At 40.8% G+C, this 21713-nt stretch overlaps 1 protein-coding gene across 1 annotated transcript; it reads left to right on the top strand.

The window, feature by feature from the left end:
• Positions 1-15460, top strand: LOC117811558 (ras-related protein ORAB-1-like). The gene is made up of 6 exons (XM_034681905.1): positions 1-388; positions 7319-7391; positions 7695-7790; positions 10155-10250; positions 11963-12094; positions 14235-15460. Exons 1-6 carry the CDS (start codon positions 375-377, stop codon positions 14433-14435), a joined length of 612 nt encoding a protein of 203 aa, XP_034537796.1. The 5' UTR covers positions 1-374; the 3' UTR covers positions 14436-15460.
• The last annotated feature ends 6253 nt before the right edge of the window (positions 15461-21713 follow it).

The raw sequence follows: 21713 nt of genomic DNA on the forward strand, positions 1-21713 counted from the left end.
GACGTCACCCCTCCTCGTCTTGACAGCTCGCTCCTGCAGTAACGACTCAGTCAACGAGGAGGAGAGAAAGGATCCGGTCTACTCACCTCACCACTAACACCGCCTGTTTCTCTCACCGTCGGTTCCCCTCTGTATTAGGAGTTACCAATATCACATCTAAAGACAAGGCACTCGGAAACAAGCCCCGTATTTGTTGTTATTCCCGACTGGACGCACCAGCTGGCTCATGTTAGCTGTTTCCTGGTTGGAGCGGCAGCCATTTTGGATTTGTACCGAGGAGCAGCAGCTAGCTAGCCGGCCGTAGTTCTTCTGTGAGCAGTAAGAGCTAGCCACCGCTTTCTTCAAGAGACGGATACACTAAATAACAAGTCAAAATGAATCCTGAATAGTAAGTATCACCTTTTTAAACCATGTGGGACTCTTAATCGAGCTAGCGTGATTTAGCTAGCAAGCATTGGCGGACAACTTAATGTTAGCGGCTAACATCAGCTGACATTAGCCTTTATGTCCACCCATGTCACATAGATTCTTCACCTTTTCTGTTATAAAACACAAAAAAAGCAGATGTTTGTTTTAAACACAGTGAAAGGCATCTGTTTACCTAAAAGCAACACATTGGACACATGATCATCACCGTTAGCCAGCTGTTAGGTCACAGGTATCACCTGCTTTAACGCTGACATGTAAATAACCACAGGACAAAGGTGTGCTGCTCATTTATCTGCTGAATTCACTTGATCATTTCTGCTGTGTTTTGTTCATTGTGCTTAAAGATGCTACCATCTGCGTAATCAGTGTATTAGCACCAGGTAACCGTGTCTGGATTATTAAATTCCGTGTGAATGTGATCCAGGGCTCACAGCTCTCTGAACACTTGTTGTCGATGCTTTCGGAGGTCTCCAGTTCCTCATGTGATATTCTTACATCATGTATTTACTCTCCTTCTATTAGCATACAGGTAAACATAGTGACATCAACCATCTGTTGTTTACCTCCAGGTTACTAGTTTAGTGCTGTACCTGGTGTTTGGCATGACTCAGTTTTCAGTCATATGGTGGAGTTATAGTGAGGCAGGCTCTTAGTCATGTGTAGGTCACATGCCACGGGACAAGCCCTCGATTTCACCACAACAGCGTTAAGCAACTCGTCACTTGAGCTCCTTCTTCTCCACCTCAGAGTGCAAACACATCTCACCTGTTTTTAAACATCTCCATGTTGTGTTTAAGTCCAACTAGGCCATTTAAATCCCCCTCCCCCCTGCAGACTACTTCATCTTTTATTGATATTCACCTGTGTAGGAAAGACCGGATACACCTTGGGAAGGCCCAACATCTGTGACTCAATAAGTGTCAGAACAGGAGAGAGGAGGCTCCTTAACTTAACATGGTTACAGAGTAATCCTGTGTGCTGATCCGGACCGCTTAGACTGGTTCAGATGCAACAAGCAGGAATGTCTAAACTGCACTGCTTGACTCAAACTGTGGTGAACAGCAAGGAGAGTGATGGTAGTTCACAGGTTTGTCATGTGATGTTTGTGCTGCATTGAGTGGGTTACAGCTGGGGTTGGTAGTCAGATTTAGATCCACTTTTTGGTATACTGGTTAAAATGATCTTTATGTCCTGATGGCAATCAATACATAATGTGTTCTTAAAAAAGAGTGAAAAAAAAAGCTGCTATCTACAGCCGGAGTAAACCTGGGAAAACACCAACCAATCCCTGCCATCAGGAGCCAAATGATGAAACCAATCAAATCCCGTCCTGCCCGCCTCCTGCAAAGCGTACATTTCATTTCGTTTGTTTGTGTTTTGAACTTTCACTATGAGAATGTTTTGGTGTTTTCTTACCGCTGAGTGAGACATGATGAACCATGTGCTGAGGACTGGTTTTGAATCAGTGGTACTTGTGCATGCGAGCGGGGGCGTCGTTTTGGAGGAGCTCCGTGGGGAGGGGTTCGATGGAGTCCTGAGGAAATGCTACATTCAAATTCATGCTAGTTTTCCGTGACTACAAACCTTAGCTTTAATCCCACAGGAGTCGTCTCCCCTGGGGACGTCTGATACTTTGGAATAATAGCGGAGGACATCTGGGTTTTTAATCCTGCGTGAATCATCCATGTCTGTAACTTGTAATGTAAAAATTCCAGGAAGAATCACCGCCCGTATTTCCTCTGATGATATTACTCCAGTCTGAATCCACATCTCAGTTATTAGTACTGATCATTTATTTATCTTTTAGAGGGTCTCCAAGACTTTTCTGGTAAACAGTGGACATTGTAAACGAAGGTGTTGGCTCCATTCATTCACATTCATTCATCCTTGTGCTGCACAGGATGGAGACTTGTTCACACACAGAGAGCAGACTAACACCAATCAAATGATCCAGATCTCAAAGAGTGATCAGATGGATGACATGCTTTGCAGTGTGCAGTAAGAAACATTCTTATTCCCACAAACAGGCTCATTGCCTGTTTGTGGGAATAAGAATTTCCTAGATTTTCCACTGACCTCTCCTCTATTAATAAAGGTGTAACAGCCCCCAAAAATACAACTTTAAAATCTCAGACTGTCGCAACTAATGGGCACCAAACCGGGGGATGGGTCCGTATAACGTGGGAGCTCTTAAACTTAATAATAAGACAAAGGTATCAGCTTTTTATGGTGTTGTTTAGTTTTAATGCACTTTAATCTCTATGGAAGTTTACCAGATGTGGATGTCTTCTTCTCATGAACGTCAGGCAGGCTGGACTCTGTAGAGGGTGATGCTGCCCCCTGAGACAAAGTAGATGTTGTGCAGGACTTCAGCATTTTATAAAGTTATATTTTTGGGGCTGTTACACCTTTATTTCTAGAGGAGAGGACAGTGGATAGTGTAGGAAACTGGGAGGATGACATGCAGGAAAGAGACTGCAGGATGGATTTGAAGCCGGCCGGCATCTACATTTGCGCGCAACTTAACCATTAGGCCAAGTCTGCGCAACAGGACTCCAATATTTTGAATCAGACATGTCAGTAAATTACAGACTTCACTAATCCAGTGTGAAGGTGCTACAGCAAACACTGATGTCAGTGGGTCATTCACAAAACACCAGAGGTCTCCAGGTTACACTCTAACAGTGCAAATAGTGCTGAAGTTGGCTCTTTGTGTTTTAGGTTGAAAGTTTTGTTTTGTTTTTGGTCGTCATGTTCTGTTGATCAGTGATTGGTCAGTCATGCAAAGAGAAGACCAGAGTCAACACAGTCACAGGCTTCATGGAGAGGAAAGGTTGGGATGTCTTTGAGGAGGGTAGGGGGGCTGAGAAGGGGCAAACTTTGGCTGCGAGAATTGAAGCCAATTTGGAAGTGTTAAAAACTGCAGTTCCTTGAGTGTCCACTTGAGGCTGGCTGCAGAAACACAGGAAACCACATACACACCCATTCAAAGGAGACGATCTTTACAGCAGAAATAAACATGTTTACAGCCTGGTTGAAAAAGTGTAGTCTGGATAGCTCATTTCTCTATCGGCACACACAGTACGGGGGGGTGAATGTTTTTCTAACGCAGCAATTTCAAAGATATTTAGATTACAAGTTTTCCAATATGAGAGGCACAGCTGACTTGACTGACAGGCAGGAAATGGTAAATGGTAAATGGACTTGTACTTATATAGCGCTTTTCTAGTCTGTCTGACTACTCAAAGCGCTTTTACACACTACTCGTCGCATTCACCCATTTATACCCATTCACTCACTGATGGTAGAGGCTGCTACAGTAAGGGACCATCAGTATTAGCTAATCTCATTCGTACACATTCACACACCTGAACAACAGAGGGAGCAATTTGGGGTTCAGTGTCTTGCTCAAGGACACTTCGGCATGTGACTGCCGGAGCTGGGATCGAACCTCCAACCTTCCGATTGATAGACGACCGACTCTACCCACTGAGCCACAGCCGCCCCGAACACTGTAGCTGTTGGCTAGGAGGCTAAAGGCCCGCCTCTTTACCTCACACTCGCTCGACAAAAGTTATGTTGAGTTCAACATTTCCAATATGGCTGCCGACGCCGATCAGCTTCAAAACAGTGCTTCAGAAACAGATGGCTGACGTCACAAATACTACGTCCATTTATTATACCGTTGGCTTTTGGTTGTTACTGAATCGGGATTGTCATGAGGGATTTGAACAAATACAACTAGTGCAAGACCTCAGACTGTGACCCGAATAAAGCATATTTGAGCGTTTTTGAGGGAATGTGAGTTTAAAAAGTGCTGTTCAGTTATGTCAAACAGCAGGATGATGAGGATGATGATGAGAAGTGAGAGTCAGTGATATGCCACAGATGATTAAAGTGGATTCATGGAGAGTCTGGGTCTAGTCTGCGTACCATCTGACAGTCATCCTACCCTACAAACATGCTGTATCTGTCACCATATTCAACATTTCTGAGCATGCAGGCAACTACTGTTCAACTAGGAAAGCTACCCTGGTTTTTGCTCTTCAGGCTAACGTTGTTGTTTGTTTAGTGGAGAAGGTTGGTAATTGAGTTCAACACACAGGCAGCCTCAAATCTAGTAGGAAAGTGGAAAGATCGACCTAACTCAAGGGACACAAAGACTTTAGCAACCAGTTCTTAAACATGAACAAAAACAAAGAGCGTATTCATGAACTAGTCTTACCGTCAGATCTGAGGAAGCTCACATAAATCTATTATTCTGCACGGAGAGAATGAGTTTGACACTTCTCCCTCACATACTGACGCCACGCTGACTTTGAGTGTAAAGCTGCTTTATTCAGTATCACATGCTTCTCTGGTGCTGGTGTCAGAATCAGATGAAGTCATGTGATATTCGAGAACATTTGGAAACAGGCTGGTGACAAATCTGCAAATTGAGAGATATCTAGATGCGTATAAAGACCACCATTCATGAATATACATGGTGAGTGATCGATGTAGTGAATGTTTAAGAAGACAACTAACTGAGAAACACCAGGAGGTTTCTTTACAGCTCCAGAAGTCCATCTCTCTGTTTCAACAAAGCATTCAGGAGAAGTTGGAAAGTGTAAGAACAGAGCAGTGTTTGTTATTCAGCCGTCCACTCGGTCTCTACTTAGGCCTCATGCGAGTGTTTCAGAGGATCAGCTGGAGCAGGTCTCTCCACAAACTAAATATTAGACAAGCAGAGCTGGTTGTTCGAGGTTTGTGTAGCTGGACAAACAGACATTGCAGGGAGGACACGTGTGTGTAAAGTGAAGGATTAGCATCATGTTGCTTAATGTTACATGGGTGTGATTGGAAGCAGGGCGAGATAGAGTTCAGACTTGTATGTTGGCTGCAGGCGGTCCAGATCTGCTTTTCAGTGAGACAGTATTAAGGTTGGGTCATCAGCTGGATAATCTTAAAGTAATGAAGGAGTGCCCAACCCTGAGCATTGTTATACTTGAGCCTCAACAGATACAACCCACAGGACACATCAACCAGTCTTAATCCTCAGATCTGATTAGGTTGGATCTGTAGTTTTCATTCAGTTGCTGTAACAATCTTTATTTATAAAGCATCAAATCCCAACAAATGTTCTCCTCAGACTCTCTTCAAACAGAGCAGGTCTAGACCGTACTCTATGCTCTATTATTAACAAAGACCCAACATCAAGACAGGATCAGATCCAGTCCCATTTTACAGACAGGACTCAGTCTGATCTCATCTTAATCCACCATGAGCAGAGCACTTTGCAGCATTTAGCAAGTTACAGTGGCAAGGACAAACTTCCTTTAACAGGCAGAAACCTCCAGCAGGACCAGACTCATGTTAGACACACATCTGCTGAGACTGTGTTGGAGAGAGGGATAGAGGGAGATGAAGAGAGAGAGAGATGATAGTGGTGAGACAGATAGTAGTAGTTGTAGCAGCTGGAGTCTGGCACGTCCACAGCAGCAGAGATCCAGAGGAACCTACGAGACAAGGGAGCTCAGGGACTCCAGAAAGAGTTAAAAGAAGAGGCCGGGAGGGTGAGACAGGATCCCAGTGTGTCAGTATAAGCCTATAGCAGCATAACTAAGAGCTGGTCCAAGCCTGATCCAGCTCTAACTATAAGCTTTATCAAAAAGGAAAGTTTGAAGCCTACTCTTAACCATCCTGTTATCCTTGGGGTCAATTGGACCCCATTCAATGTTTAACATCTCTAAATTAATGACTGACATTTTTTTTGCTTCATATTTCATGAATTTTCCTAATTTGATGGGGAGAACTGGGAAAACATTAAATTAAAATGTTGAGATGTTCCAATTTTATGTGACAAAAATTAACCATTGGTGTTCCTTGGGGTCAATTTGACCCCAGACTGTTTTAGCTGTATAAGAAAAACTATAAAAAAAACAACATTTTACACATTTGTTTTAGTTGTTTTGGATGATATTGAGGTCATTATAACATACTTTTGTATAACCTAAAAGAAACATAAAGTACCTGACACATAAACCTGGGTAACAATCAGTTTCTGGAGGATTAAATTGCTGGGGTCAAATTGACCCCAAGGATAAAAGATGTTAGTAAATTTGAGGGTAACAGGAGCGTTAAAAGTAGAGCAGGTGTCTTCCTCCCAGAGATGATTCCAAAGGAGAGGGGCCTGAGAACTGAAGGTTCTACCTCCCATACTACTTTTAGAGACTTTAGGTATGACCAGCAGGCCTGCATGTTGGGAGCGTAGTGTTCTAGAGGGGTAATAGAGCACTATGAGCTCTTTCAATAAAAGCTTTTAATGGATTAAAGTCCCTTGAATTCTTGATTCAGTGTGTCTGGGTCTTTGGAAAGTACCGGTTTTGGAGCAGGGACTTTTAGAAGGGGGAAAACCAAAAGTGGAACAAGGCTGCTGTTAGAATAGAGAGAGAAACCCGGCCTAAATAGTTTTATTAGGTGGACATGAAAGGAACCAAAAGGAGACCTGAGGCAGAGAGGTACAGCCTGTGGTTCAGAGAGTGCAGTCCTCTCCTCGGTGGTGTCAGCTCGCTTCATGTCCCGTCACATGATCGGACGGTTTCCACACTTCCTCCTGTAAAAGTTCCTGAGCTCAGCAGAGTTCATTGCCCTGACCGTTTCCTCTCCCGGTGAGAGACGGACCTTCAGTCGCTCTACTGAAAAATGCAACACTGTAGGAAAAACGAACAGTATCTGAATGAGTGTGTCAGACATGAAAAGGCCGTCACGATCTCTGCGGTGAGATCTGCTCTCTCACTTCTGTGTTCCCAGGCCTCATCTGTGTAGTTTAATGTGTAATCTGTGACTGTGTGATTTGGTTACAAATTAGAGTGCTCTAACCTGAATTACTCCGCACTTTCCCCCACAGTGACTATTTATTCAAGCTGCTCCTGATTGGTGACTCTGGTGTTGGAAAGTCTTGCCTTCTCCTCCGATTTGCAGTAAGTTTCACAAACAGCTCATACATACATGTCTTTATATGTACAGTTCTTTCTCTCTTACCTGTCTTATCTTGTTTTTTATGAACTCATTAACATTTGGATTATTATGAGCAGGATATGATCTGCACATGTGCAAACTCAAACAGTGTTACTTCCTCCAGCTTGTAACCTTGTATTGTAACGACACTGTGCTGACTTCTCCTCAGTCCTGCTTGTGACAGTTGGTCCTGATTGCATGAACATATACACTGAAGCAGGGAGTAACCAGGATGTGTGACACATGTTCTCTCTTCCTCTCCACAGGATGACACATACACAGAAAGTTACATTAGCACTATCGGAGTGGACTTCAAAATACGAACCATAGAACTAGATGGAAAGACCATTAAACTTCAGATCGTAAGTAACTCTCTTCTTCCTATCTTCTTTGTTTTTTAATGCACGAAGCAAACCTTTAAAAGGAGTTGAGTGATGTTTTGTTCCAGTAATAAAAAGCCTGCATCATGCAGGTGAAGGGTAATCACTGACATCAGCAAGAAACAGAAGATAACACTCTCACTCACTGCCAGGGGAGGTTCATTAAATCACAACATGTGAGAAACACTACAGATGTGCTTGTTCCTGATTTCATCTCTTAAACCATGAAGCACTGTTCAGGTTCATCTATGGTCTTTTCATGTTGTTGTTTTTTGTGCAAAATTATACTAAACATTTTTGGTGACACTTTTCCTCACATACATATACATTAGGGATGTCAAAATTAAGTTGTTACAGCAACCCAGACATAAGTACAATCAAGAAAGAAGTTTCAATAAGTACAAAATAAGTACAAAATAAAAATAAAAATAAAAATAAAACAAAATAAAAAATAAAAATAAGTAAAATAAAATAGATAAATAAAGCTAGAGTACAATTTAGATATATACAATGTTACAAATGGAATTTAAATTAAATAGAAGTAATTACAGGCAGTATTAAAAATGTTTCAGTAGTGACAGGTTGACATGGTGTGATTATGGTTGGTAATGACAAATTAAGCAATAAATAGAAAGAATATTTGTATGTAATATGACCATGGGTTGTAGTTAGAATAGTAATGTAATATAACAAAATATAATATAGCAAGTTAATTATATAATACAGTATATTATACATTATAATGCCAGCAGCAGTCAAGAGAGAGTTCAGGATGAGATGATGGAGTGTGACAGACAGAGCAGGGATGTTATGGATCTGTTCATGGGAGGGGGGGGTGTCAGTGGTCAGCATGGTGCAGTCTGTGGCCTCCGTTACTGTTTAACAGTCTGATGGCGGTGGGCACAAAGGAGCGCCTGAAGCGTTCAGTCTTGCATCGTGGTGGAATGATGCGCTGACTGAACGAGCTCCCCATCAGCCACAGCTCGTCATGGAGAGGGTGAGAGGGGTTGTCCAGGATGGCTCGCAGTTTGTCCATCAACCTCCTCTCAGCCACTGACTCCAGACCGTCCAGTTCTAAGCCAACCACAGAGCGGGCCTTCTTTACCAGCTTGTTGAGCTTGCTGGCCTCACCCGTCTTGATACCTCCACCCCAGCACGCCACAGCAAAGAAGAGAGCACTGGCCACCACAGACTGATAGAAGGTCTTCAGAAGCCTGCTGCAGACACTGAAGGACCTGAGTCTCCTCAGGAAGAACAGTCTGCTCTGTCCCTTCCTGTAGATGGCATCAGTGTTGGTGGACCAGTCCAGTTTATTGTTTATTTTTTATTTATTTATGACGGTATTGATTTTGAGTACATGTTTAAGACGCTGAGCATCAATAACCAGGCTCATGAAAAATATATCTATTTTCCGCCGACATAGTCTTATTTAGTCTTAACTATTAACAGAACAGTACTTCAGACTCACAGTGTCCAGTTTTCTGTCTACTCGTTCTTATTGAGAAAAATAAACGTCAGGTGTCAGCCGGGAGCGCAACCGGGTCATCATCAGTCCAGCTGCAGAAAAGCTCAGACTGCTCTAATGTTGCTGGTCTACAAACATAGTGTACTAGCAATTCCCACCAGTCTGTTGGCTTTGTATCTAAAGGTTAAAATGTCCTGTTTAAAGATCTCAACCTTCGTGTCAGTGTCGTTGTTGGCAGCAGCTGCGTATTGATCCTCTGTAAAATAAAGCGCCCGTGGAGACCTGTCACTCAGCCACAGCCCCCAGCTGAGCGTCTCCACTGTGTGCAACACCTTTAACAGCTGATTCACATCCAAACATGCTTTAAACTTAAAACACCTCCCTGATAGCTGAGTGTAATATGAGACCACATGATGTTTGATCCACATGACAGAAAATTGAAAACAAAAACACGTGTTTCGAGTAATTTCTTAACAAACAATCAATCGAAACTGATTGTTTACATCCCTAATATACATAATAAATATAACACATAATCATAAATGGGTGTGGCCCCCTTTTTAAAGTAAAGATCACCTCATAAAGATCAGCAGGTTGAAATGTGATTAAATAAACTTCTTGTGACACTGAGTCAGTGTGCAGGCTTATCTTCTTTTTCTTGATCCCTTAAAAAAAACAAAAACGTAGTAATATTCATAAGTCATTTTAAAATCCAGCTTAGGACACATTACTTTGGCTTTGTGCATGATAAAATAAGAATATGAAGAGCATTTCATTTGTTTGTCATGAACTTGGTGATCTTGGAGAACAAGGAGGTGTTGAAGTAAATACTTGACTAGCAGGAAGCACTCAAAGTCAATCCTTTCTCTTTCCTTTCTCAGTGGGACACGGCGGGTCAGGAGAGGTTTCGTACAATCACATCCAGCTACTACAGAGGTGCTCATGGTATCATTGTAGTGTACGATGTCACAGACCAGGCAAGTATCCACAAACACTTCTCTACCTCACAGTTTAACTCGCACTGAGACAGATCTCAGAAAGATCATTGGATTTCATTCTGTGCATGGCTCCTGTCAGACAGACTTATAACTATGGATGGGCATTTCAAGCCAGAATACTATTTGTTTATCATTGATATCTATTTGACGATTATTCGAATAATCACCACATACACACACACACATAAACAGCCCTGTCCCATTAACAGCCCATTTGTGTGTCAGTCTTGTTAACCAGCAGCAGGATGAGGTGCTGCTAGTAGCGGGCACTGACGGCGTCTGTCTCCATCTTTATGTCGGTGTTTCTGTGACACAGCATGGCGTGTGTGTTTACATGTGACAGCCATGCTCAGTCTCTGGAAATACATGTGTAGTAGTGTGAGATTCAGAAACGGAGAAAATCACTGTGACTGTCACTAATGTTTTCTTCTTCTTTTTCTATTTAATGTAGTTAGCATTCTTCTTCTTCTATTACTTAATGCGGTTAGCAAACAGCTTTAAGACACTCTTTAGCCACCCTCTGGCGGGAATACTGTATTACAACCAGAGGGCAGTGAAAACAATGAAAAACTGTACTTGTAAAATGAGAAAATATTTAAAGTAACTCTTTGATTTTTACTAAGTCAACCAATATTCAAATATTTAAAAATAATTGCCCATCCCTACTTATAAACTGAATTTAACTAAACTGATGTCCTACAGTATGCATAAACTGGACAGACTGAATCTATTTAACCACTTTATAATGAACTGGAATAACCCTAATTTCCCTGGATCCCTGTTGGATGAGTGTAATTTAAGAAGTCCACTTTCAGTCCCGTCTGATTAATTTGCTTGTTTTTGTGCAGAAGAAATAGTTGTGCTTTTATTTTGAAATGCAGATGTACGATACATCTCAACAAAAAAAAGCTCCATATGTTTCAGCAGCTCCTTACAAAAGTGATTCATGGTAAAGGAACCTCATGATAAATGAAGATACGTTTCCAGAAGTTGGACATTCCTGTATTTTGAATCCTTCTTTAAATCATCTCAGGAGATATTCCAATCATTTGAAACACTGGATTTCTGATTTTCATGAGCTCGAAGAAACATCAACATTTAATTTAAAGAAGGGTTTAAATATTTCACTTTGTGTCATGAATACAGAAAATGTGAAAGTTTACCTTCTTAAAATAAATTCTAAAAAAAAATAACTTCTTCTGATTGGTTGAGGTACACCTGGAGATTAGTAAGTGATGGTGGAATCAAAGGAAGGTATTTCTTTTGAGTTTCATTTTCACAAAATAATAACAAAAAGTTAAATGGAATACCGCAAATTTTATCCTGACTATTAGAGGAAGATTTGCTGCACATAAACTCATGCAGGGTTGCTGGTTTGTGAACTGGTGCAGAAGTTCCAAACTCCTGCTGCCACTTTGTCCAAATGAGATAAGAGAGAGAAGTTTCCTCTCTCTTGAAGCCCTGGTCCAAGCTTTTAAACATAACATCACCCAGCACTGTTTTCAGATTTTCTCTCCTATGTAGTGTTCTGCTCTCGGTCTAAGCCCACCCCCTGTCAAAAAGCTCTTAAACCCCTCTGTTCTCTTATTTAAAAACATCTTAACATGGCGTGTAAAGGTGTGTGTGAGAGCTGCTGATGTCACGCAGCAGGTGAGGCTTGGTGCTCATGTTTACCTGTTTTTCTTTGCCAGGAGTCCTTCAACAATGTCAAACAGTGGCTACAGGAAATCGACCGCTATGCCAGTGAAAATGTCAACAAGCTATTGGTGGGGAACAAATGTGACCTGACAACAAAGAAGGTGGTGGATTACACAACAGCAAAGGTAAAGCACCTGAGTCTTATTCCCTCTGAGCTTTTACATTCACGCTTCTCCTTCTTGAAGCTTCATGTGTTTTCTGAATGGCCCTCTTGTTCCCTCCCTCCCTCCGTGGCATCCCTCCTCTTAGCACAGAGTATGTGCTTTGCATGAGTAAGACGTTCAGCACAGAGGAGTACATTATTGAAGGTTTCTTATCTGAGATCGGCGAGGATGTGTCACTTTTACAAAAACAAAAACACCCTCAGATAAGTTAGTCCAAGCTCAAAGTCAGGGGAGGAGAGATGGAGTAGAGCTCACAGCCCGGTCATGCCTGCTGTGTGTATCGACACTCTGAGGCTGATATGAAAGTAAACACTGTGGAGGATTTAGCATGAACTAGAACATAAATAACCTAAAAACCTATATTAAAAACCTAGAATCATAAAATATAATACATTAATAACTATAAATACATTTTATTAAAGCGAGCGACATGTTGGGATAAAGTGCAGAAGACAGCTTAAGGGGCAGAGTTCATGATCCTCGCAGCCTCAGGGATGAAGCTGCACCTTTGGTACCTGAGCAGGAGAAGTTCAGAGAGTGATGCTCAGATGCTGCATGCATCATACACACACATTATGCAGGCTGCTCAATGGACAGATGTCACAGTAACTTGAATGAATGAATGAAAGTCATATTTGCATTGACATTCTTTTACATGTAACTGTCATTTTAGTTCTGGGATGGTTGACACACGTTCACACACTTAGATCTGTGTGTCTGCGTGTGTGTGAGTGTGAGAAGCCTTGGAGCCCTCACTCAGTGTCAAACAGCAGAGCCTCTGAAACAGAAGCTGAATCCAGCATGTCAGAGTCTGCTGGTGTTCAATGATAAAGCTGCTGTTGTTGAATTCAATGAAGTTCAAAATGTGACGTTTTTGAAAGCACTGCAGTCAATAAGTGTAACTTGTTGTAAAGAGCAGAGGCTGTGTTCCTGCTGGTTTCACTCCTCTGACACTCTCCACGGCTCATCATGTTCTTACAAAGAGAGACTGCAGAGTTTTTAATAACACACACCTTTTTTAATCACCAATGAAGAGCATCTCATTTCAAAACATTTACATCCTCATTAACGAGCTGCAGCATTTTATACACTTCATCTGTGTTATTACGCTGCTGTGCGCTTTGCACAAGTGGACTGTTGTTGGGCATAAGTTATGAATATGACATGTATACACCCCAAACTAAAAAAATATCAGCATGTGTCAGCATTTTAGAGGCATTTTGATACGTCAGGAAAGCACTTGCTAAATCATCAAGGTGTGACAGGGCCTTTAAACGTTTACCAAAGTCATTGTTTAAGTTGCACGCCCATCTAGCGGGTGGCCCTGTGGCCTCTTTCCCGCATGTCATTCCCCCACCCTCTCCCAGTTTCCTACCCTATCTACAGTCCTCTCCTCTCTAGATAAAGGTGTAAAAGCCCCAAAAATATACATTTAAAAATTTAAAAAAGTACTATCAATGTCCTCGCTTTTCATTAATCGTCCAGTCTGCAGGAAACTATCCAAACAGAACTGCTCTGTCTGGCTCAGTGCAACAAACAGAAAGTCCTTAATATCAATATAAAATAATAAATATAAACTATATCCAGAATAGTTTTATTTTAGTGACGTACAGACACTTTCAATCTCAGGAAGAAGGAGGCTGTACTACCCAGGCTTTGCTGTTTTTGCACTGTTAGAATAACAAGTGCAAGACTTTTGAATGACGTAGTGTTTCACAGCTGTACGTAACATGACACAGTACACCTCACTGATGCATTAACAGGAGGGACCTCTCTTTGATCACCTGTAGAGCATGTGTCAGGAGCTGCAGGTTATCAGATATGAGGAGACAACAAGAGGTCATCAAAGTTATTGATCGAGGGTGACGAGTTAAAGAACAATGTAAAAATGGTAAATAAGCAGTTTAAGAGCCCCTTCATTTAGTGCTGCATCATGAGGACTACAGCCCCAGAGGACAATGGTGTTGAACCAACCAACTCCTCCTCCTGCATTCTTCTTCTTCTCTTAAAAAATTGTGTTGTGCTAATGCCGTAGAAAAACTAATGAACCTGTCAAACAGAAGTCTTTAATCTGCTCTCTGTCCATCTCTGTTGTGTGTAGGAGTTTGCAGACTCTCTGGGCATCCCTTTCTTGGAAACCAGCGCCAAGAACGCGACCAATGTGGAGCAGGCCTTCATGACCATGGCTGCTGAAATCAAGAAGAGGATGGGTCCCGGGGCCACAGCCGGAGGAGGGGATAAGCCCAACGTGAAGCTGACCCCCGGCACTACTGTCAAGCCTTCATCAGGAGGATGCTGCTGAGAGAGAAACCACTTCCACTTCAATCCCTCTTAACCCTCTTTACTCTGCCGGCCTCTCAGCCCGGCCGTTATCCCCTTCAAACTCCACTGTGTCCAAGCAAAGCCCCACCACAATCAAACAGGACAGGGAAGACATGATTCACCACATGTCTGTGTGACAACAAGATGAAGTTGCCTGTATTTGTACTGTACAGAATATAGCCGCACTACCAAAAACAAATAAAGCATCCTTCTTGTCATACTGTCCTGTTATCGATGACAAATTCTTCACGTAGACCATCATCCCAAGCCCCGACACCCCATCCCCCCCAATCTCAGACCTCTCAGAGAGGACGCTTTGATTTGGCTCTCTGACTGCAGGTCCATGAGAACTCTCTGTGTGTGTGTGTGTGAGTGTGTGTGTGTTTGGATGTGTGTATTTCTCTGCATTCCTCCTGTGGGGTTGGTAATGAATCAGTTTCATTAAGGTTTCTGTTTGTACGGGCTCTTTCTGTTCCTCTTCTCCTCCAGTGATTCTTTTGCCGTGTGTGTCTGTCGCTCTGCCCCGTTTGAAGCTGTTCTTTTTTAAATTTGTTCTCATCCCTGTGTCTCACAGTCCAGCATCAAAGTCAAGTGCAACTGTATATGTACATAGACATTATGTATATATTCTGTCACATCTGATTTGCCAGTTCTCTAGTGTTCAGTACGTCATCATCGGGATAGTCTTGACTCTTTATCTTTGCATTCAAATTGTGGCTGAAGACAACTGTAAGTTTGTTGCTCAACATGTAACACTTCAACTGAAAATAAATATTGTACTACCAGACTGTATGAAATGGGAGGACCTGTCTGCCATTCTTGGTGAGATGTGTAGAAAAACCTGTTGGAATTATTTATTCTACATTCATTTGGCAAATCTACTGCCGGTTAAAAAGGTCTGTTTGCAAATTGCTGTGTAATCTCAGTATAGAACTGCATATATAAAATACAATGTTCTCTTGTTTTCATAATAAAGGCAACTGAATTCAGTTTGAAAGGAACTCACACACCAGTGTTTGCTGTTTGGATCAGAATGTGAGAACAGGGCTCCATTGTACGGCTGAATAAAGGTCAGGGCACCAAACAATGACCTTATATATCTATGTATGTGAACAAACTCAGGAGCTAGTTAACTCAGACCTCTGAGAGTGTGGCCCACTTTATCCTGAACACACTAAAGAAACAGCTTGAATCATGCAGGCGTCCATTAGCAGGAGGTAGGAGAGGAACTCGGCCTCTGAGCCAGCAGTTTCCTCAACATGTCACCAAAGAGAAACATGCTGACCCTAATCTCATCAGACTTCCCTGAAACCTTTAGAACAAGCGTTCCTTCACTGTGTGACCGGATCACTGATGGAAGTGAATCATTCAGAGAGAACTTATTTCTGCATTTGCTGCGTGCATATGGTCAAAATAGGAAGTACAACTTTTATTGAAAAGAGTTTGTCTCAAGAGCAAATGAAGTCAGAGGTAGGATTTAAAAATGCTGTGACACATGAAGCATAGAGGGAAAGACCTGCTGTGGGTTAGGAGGAGACGAGCTTTGGTTAAACCAGTGGTGGACAAAGTACACAGCTTCATTACTGAAGTCAAAGTATAGATCCTCCTGGTCAAACATTACTCCAATACAAGTGAAAGTTGCTCTGTCAGATTATGACTTGAGTTAAAGTCCTGAAGTACTTACTTTTAAAAATACTGAAGTATTCAAAGTACTTTTTAAAATATCATGAAAAATTCAGTTAAGAATACATAGGAGTACATTCTGTTACATCATGTTTATTTAGAAACCATTACTTGAAATCTCTAAAAACTAAAACCATGGAATAAAAACAGACACTAAGTTACTCCAAGCACAGACACCTTAGTTTGAAATGTTCATCTGGAATGAAACAAAGGTTACGTAGCTCAACACGCTCTCTCAGGTTGGACGGTGAATGTTTGTATGTTTGGGCAGAGTGGGAAACAGGGAGAACATTTCAAACCATACGTATCATTCTTCATTTCAAAAACCTCTAACACGGCTCTGAAGATATGACCATGGGTGCTCATGTGGAGAATTATAGCCATCATTACCACCTCTACATGAACTGCCTGATCTGAGTGATGCTCTGTGTTTGCTCCACGTTCAACCGTGGAGACACACGATATACAGGTACAACTAAACCACTGAGACAAACAGAACTACACAAACACAGTTTACTGTCTTAGGATCAGATTTCAGAAAAGAGAAGGAAATTCATGAGCTGACTTCAAAGATAAAGTAGTGAGTAACTAGAACACTGGTAGAAATGTAGAGGAGGCAAAGTACAGTAATTGTCTTCTGAATGTAGTGGAGTAAAAGTAATAAGTTCCCCCAAAAAATAATGCTCAAGTAAAGTACAGATACTGAAAATATGTACTTAAGTACATTTGCTTTGTTACAGTCCACCACTGTAAGTGTGGTGGTGATCAAAGGATGCTGATGCAAGCTAAAACTTCAACAGATTATAGCTGACTGTTGCTCCTGCTGATCACTTCAGACTTTACTTACATGCATACTTTTATACACACACACTTTTTTACACCTTGCACACATTGCTTGTTCACTTTTGTTCTATTTTATGTTTATATGTCTGTGTGTGTATGTGTTCCTGTTGGCGCCTCTTGGTCAGGTCATGTTTGTAAATGAGAACTGGTTCTCAAACATTTTTACCTGGTAAAATAAAGGTCTATTATTGTGTTGAATAAGAAGGTGAAGTCCATGAAGGGAATTCAGGTGATACCAGGGGGCATTGGATGAAGGAGACCGCACTTTAAGGTCCTCTCTTGGCTCAGCAGGTGATCTGGCTGCAGACACACAGCTGGTTTTATGGTGGTCAGGAGTTTTTCAGAGAATTTCATGATGAATGAAATAAGTGAAGCTGTCTGAAAGGTACTGAGTCCTGAGGAGGTGATTTCTTCAGCTTTCACATAAAGTTAAGATTGTGGAGGCTTTCCAGAAGAGTCAGTGAAGAGCACCATGTTTGTACCATGCATGGTGTGTTCACTGTAACTGGGTGCTAATGCTTTTCATGCCTCTCCTGGTATGCAGCAAGAGCATACATGCTGCAGAACATCCTTCCTGAGTTAAGGGTGTCAAAATGAAAGTGTTCAGGACTTGAGCACAAGAGGACAGTCTCACAAAAATAGATGAGCACACAAAGACGGACTGAAAAAATAAAGGGAGTATTAAAAAAAGAAGAAAGGATAGAGAGGGAGGAGATGCAGCAAGAAAAGTGGGACAGAAAAATGAAAGGAAGGAAGGACGGATAAAGAACAGAGAGGAAGAAAATGAAAGAAAAGGAGTCCAAGAAGGAAGAGAAATGTTAGGAAGGAGAAAAGCATGATGGGAAGATTAGACAGCAGAAATATAGAAATATAGAAGCTAAAAATAAGAAATAGAATAAAGAAACATAGGAGAACAAACAAATGATCGAAATTCTTTATTAGGAATAACCCCTTGATATCGTTTTGGAGGGGGTCCTACAATACAAATATATATTAAACACACAAATAACCAATACATCTAACAGAGAGAGAAAAGAGAAAGTAAGACAGGCAAACTAAACAAAAGGAGACAGGACAATATATAACAAATAATGATAAGGCAAGGAAAAAAGAAAATATATATATAGGAAGAAAAGTCTTAGTAAGAGAAAATACTATATATATATATATATATATATATATATATATAAATATGCACACACATATATACACACCCATACAAATACATATGTATATAAATGGAGACCAACATGTTTGACGTGGTCTGGTTGTAGAACATGATAGCAAAGCTTGAATATCAGACCTCTATGGACCTCTGTTGGTAACTTGTGTAAACTACACTCAGTGAACTCAGAGTGAAGCTCTCATTATCAGCCTGTTTGAACAGAGGCAAGAAAATACAAGTGATTATTGTTAAAAATACCCACACTTATTCAAGCTGTTATTGAATTTAGGTATAATACAATGCATTAATTATCATTCATTTACATTGTTTTTCTAATGTTTGAACAGCTCTTCAGTTTGTCTTTATCAAATCTGCACACTGTGACAGTGACAGTGCATATTAATTAACAAAAAAATGACATAAAAGAATACAAAATATTTCCAGTCATATCTAATATGCATTTTTTTGCACATTTATTGTAAAATATTTTACATGATTCTTGTTATAGTCACCAACTTCCTTCAACATATAAGATAAGATAAGATAAGATAAGATAAGATAAGATAAGATATTACTTTATTGATCCTGGGGGGAAATTCGGTTGTTACAGCAACCCAGACATAAGTACAATCAACAATAAGTTTAAATAAGTAAAATAAAATAAGTGAAAATAAAATAGATAGAATATAAATTTAAGATATATACAAATGTTACAAATGGTTTGTATAGTGGTAATTACAGACAGTATTAAAAATGATTAAGTAGTGACAGGTTGACATGGTGTGATTATGGTTTGGTTATGACAGATTAAGCAATATAATAAATAAATATGGGTGAATAATGTGACTATATGAAGATAAAGAGAATAGTAAAAGTACTATAGTACCACGATCATAAGGGAACTTTTTTTTTTTACTTTTAATGCTTTATTATAGAGATTAATCAAAATACCTATTGAGAGCTGAGCCTAAATATACCCTACATTCAAATGACTCACTACCTCATCACTACCTGGGGGTTTCACCTTGCCATGTTATAAGCATCACATATATTTAGTGATATTGATGCAGGTATAGTTCTTCAAAAGTCTTGAACCTGTTAACTGTTAACAATCCCTCTCACCCCCTGCATGAGGTCCTACATCCCATCTGCAATCAGACTGTTTAACAGCATCACAATGTCCCGTTAATTACCCGTTAATTATCTGTTATCATCTTCATTTCACTACATGGCAGTTACTGTGTGACTTGGCAATATGTCTCTGTCTTCCTGGGTCACTGTTTATGATTCACACTGACAAACTATTCTGTCAATCTGCACTCATTTTCTCATACTGTGTATGTTTTTAATAACCTGCTGCAATTTTATCTGTGCAATAACTTACATCACTATCTATTCATCAGATAGATAGATAGATAGATAGATAGATAGATAGATAGATAGATAGATAGATAGATAGATAGATAGATAGATAGATAGATAGATAGATAGATAGATAGATAGATAGACTACCTCACCAATAGACCACAGTATGTGAGGCTCCAGGACTGTGTGTCCGACACGATGGTCTGCAGCACAGGAGCACCACAGGGGACAGTGCTCTCCCCCTTCCTCTTCACTCTGTACACCTCAGACTTCAGCTACAACTCTGGGAGCTGTCACCTCCAGAAGTTCTCCGATGACACAGCCATCGTCGGGTGTGTGTCTGAAGGGGACGAGCTGGAGTACAGGGAGGTCATCATGGACTTTGTCGACTGGTGTGAGCTAAACCACCTTCAGCTCAATACCAGCAAGACCAAGGAGATGGTGACCGACTTCAGCAGGAAAACACCCCAGACTGCACCGGTGAACATCCAGGGGTTGGACATGGAGAGGGTGGAGATCTACAAATACCTGGGTGTTCACCTCAACAATGAACTGGACTGGTCACACAACACCAATGTCCTGTACAAGAAGGGCCAAAGTCGTGCACCTGCTGAGAAGACTGAGGTCCTTCGGAGTGTGCAGGACTCTGTTACAGACATTTTATGACACTGTGGTAGCGTCTGCTTTCTTCTATGCAGTGGTCTGCTGGGGAGCAGGGAGCACAGACAGGGACAGGAAAAGACTTATCAGACTGGTCAGGATGGCCAGTTCTGTCCTGGGCTGTCCTCTGGACTCCATAGAGGAGGTGGGTGAGAGGAGGATGTTAGCCAAGCTGACATCCAGCATGGACAATCCCTCTCACCCCCTGCATGAGACTGTGGGGTCCCTGAGCAGCTCCTTCAGCAGCAGACTGAGACTCCCACCCTGCAGGACGGAGCGCTACCTCAGGTCTTTCATCCCATCTGCAATCAGACTGTTTAACACCAGCACTGCTGTGTCCCGTTAATCAGCTGTTCTCATCTTTCATTCCACTACATGGAAGTTACTATGTGACTTGGCACATTCACAAATAACTGCTGTATCCATCTGAATCACACTGTTCTTCTTACTGTGTATGTTTGTTTTTAAATAACCTGGTGCAATTTTTATCGTGCAATAACTTACCTTATCTATTTATCAGATAGAAGTGTACATAGTGTGTATATATCTGGAATAGTTGACATATTTTATTCTATTTTATTCTATTTTATTCTATTTTACCCTTGTCATTGCTATTATTACCGTTATTATATTTTTTAACTATGTAGTACATTGTTTTATTCCCCTGTCCCGTGTTGTAAGCTGCTGTAACAAAAAAAATTTCCCCCAACGGGGAACAAATAAAGTATATCTTATCTTATCTTATATAGATATAGATATAGTGTACATAGTGTATATATATCTGTAACATTTGCCATATTTTATTTTATTCTGTTTTATTTTATCATTAACATTATTATTGTTATTATATTTTTAACTATGTAAGTACATTTCCCTGTCCCGTGTTGTAAGCTGTTGTAACAAAAGAATTTCCCTCAATGGGGGATAAAATAAAGTATATCTTATCTTATCTTATCTTATCTTATCTTATCTTATCTTATCTTAACTGGCTGTTTGAACAGCTTTTTCATGTTGCATTTAATTTTCAAAAAAGTACATTTAATCGTGTTACATTAATAATATGTATATGCAAAGTATTCGGTCAGTAAATGCCATGGTAAATGCACATAAAGTCTACATTCGCGGGAAATATCAGCTTAGGTGTGGCAGACATTTTGACTCAGAGGGGTGACTTTTCTGTTGCATTGTTGTTATTATCTCTACATGAAACTCTCTGTGGTCTGTTAATGTAAATAATATTTTATTAAGAGTTACGTTTCAAATATATATGTACATTGTTTTAGGTAAATGTGTTTAAACCTCTCAACTATCTACTCTCTCGATCAACTTCCCCCCATTTTCTGAGATGTGGTATCGTCCTTACTGGCGCGAAATGAAATAGCCCCGCCCACCATAAAACTCAATGCTGAGCCGTGTTTTTTTTACTGCAGTGGCGGAAGTGAAGGCATCTCGCCTTCAAAATAAAAGACAATAGCGTGTCGCTAACAGGCCACTGAGCGCAACGTTTACGTAACTTGTCTTATTTTGAAAAACTGTCACCGG

This window comes from Notolabrus celidotus, chromosome 4, assembly GCF_009762535.1.
Source record: "Notolabrus celidotus isolate fNotCel1 chromosome 4, fNotCel1.pri, whole genome shotgun sequence".
NCBI lineage: Eukaryota > Metazoa > Chordata > Actinopteri > Labriformes > Labridae > Notolabrus > Notolabrus celidotus.

Bases quoted from the DNA above. Each gene is read 5' to 3' on its own strand.
- LOC117811558 (XM_034681905.1), top strand. The intron at 7,392-7,694 runs GTAAGTTTCACA...TCCTCTCCACAG, and splicing joins GCCTTCTCCTCCGATTTGCA to GATGACACATACACAGAAAG. The intron at 7,791-10,154 runs GTAAGTAACTCT...TTCCTTTCTCAG, and splicing joins AGACCATTAAACTTCAGATC to TGGGACACGGCGGGTCAGGA.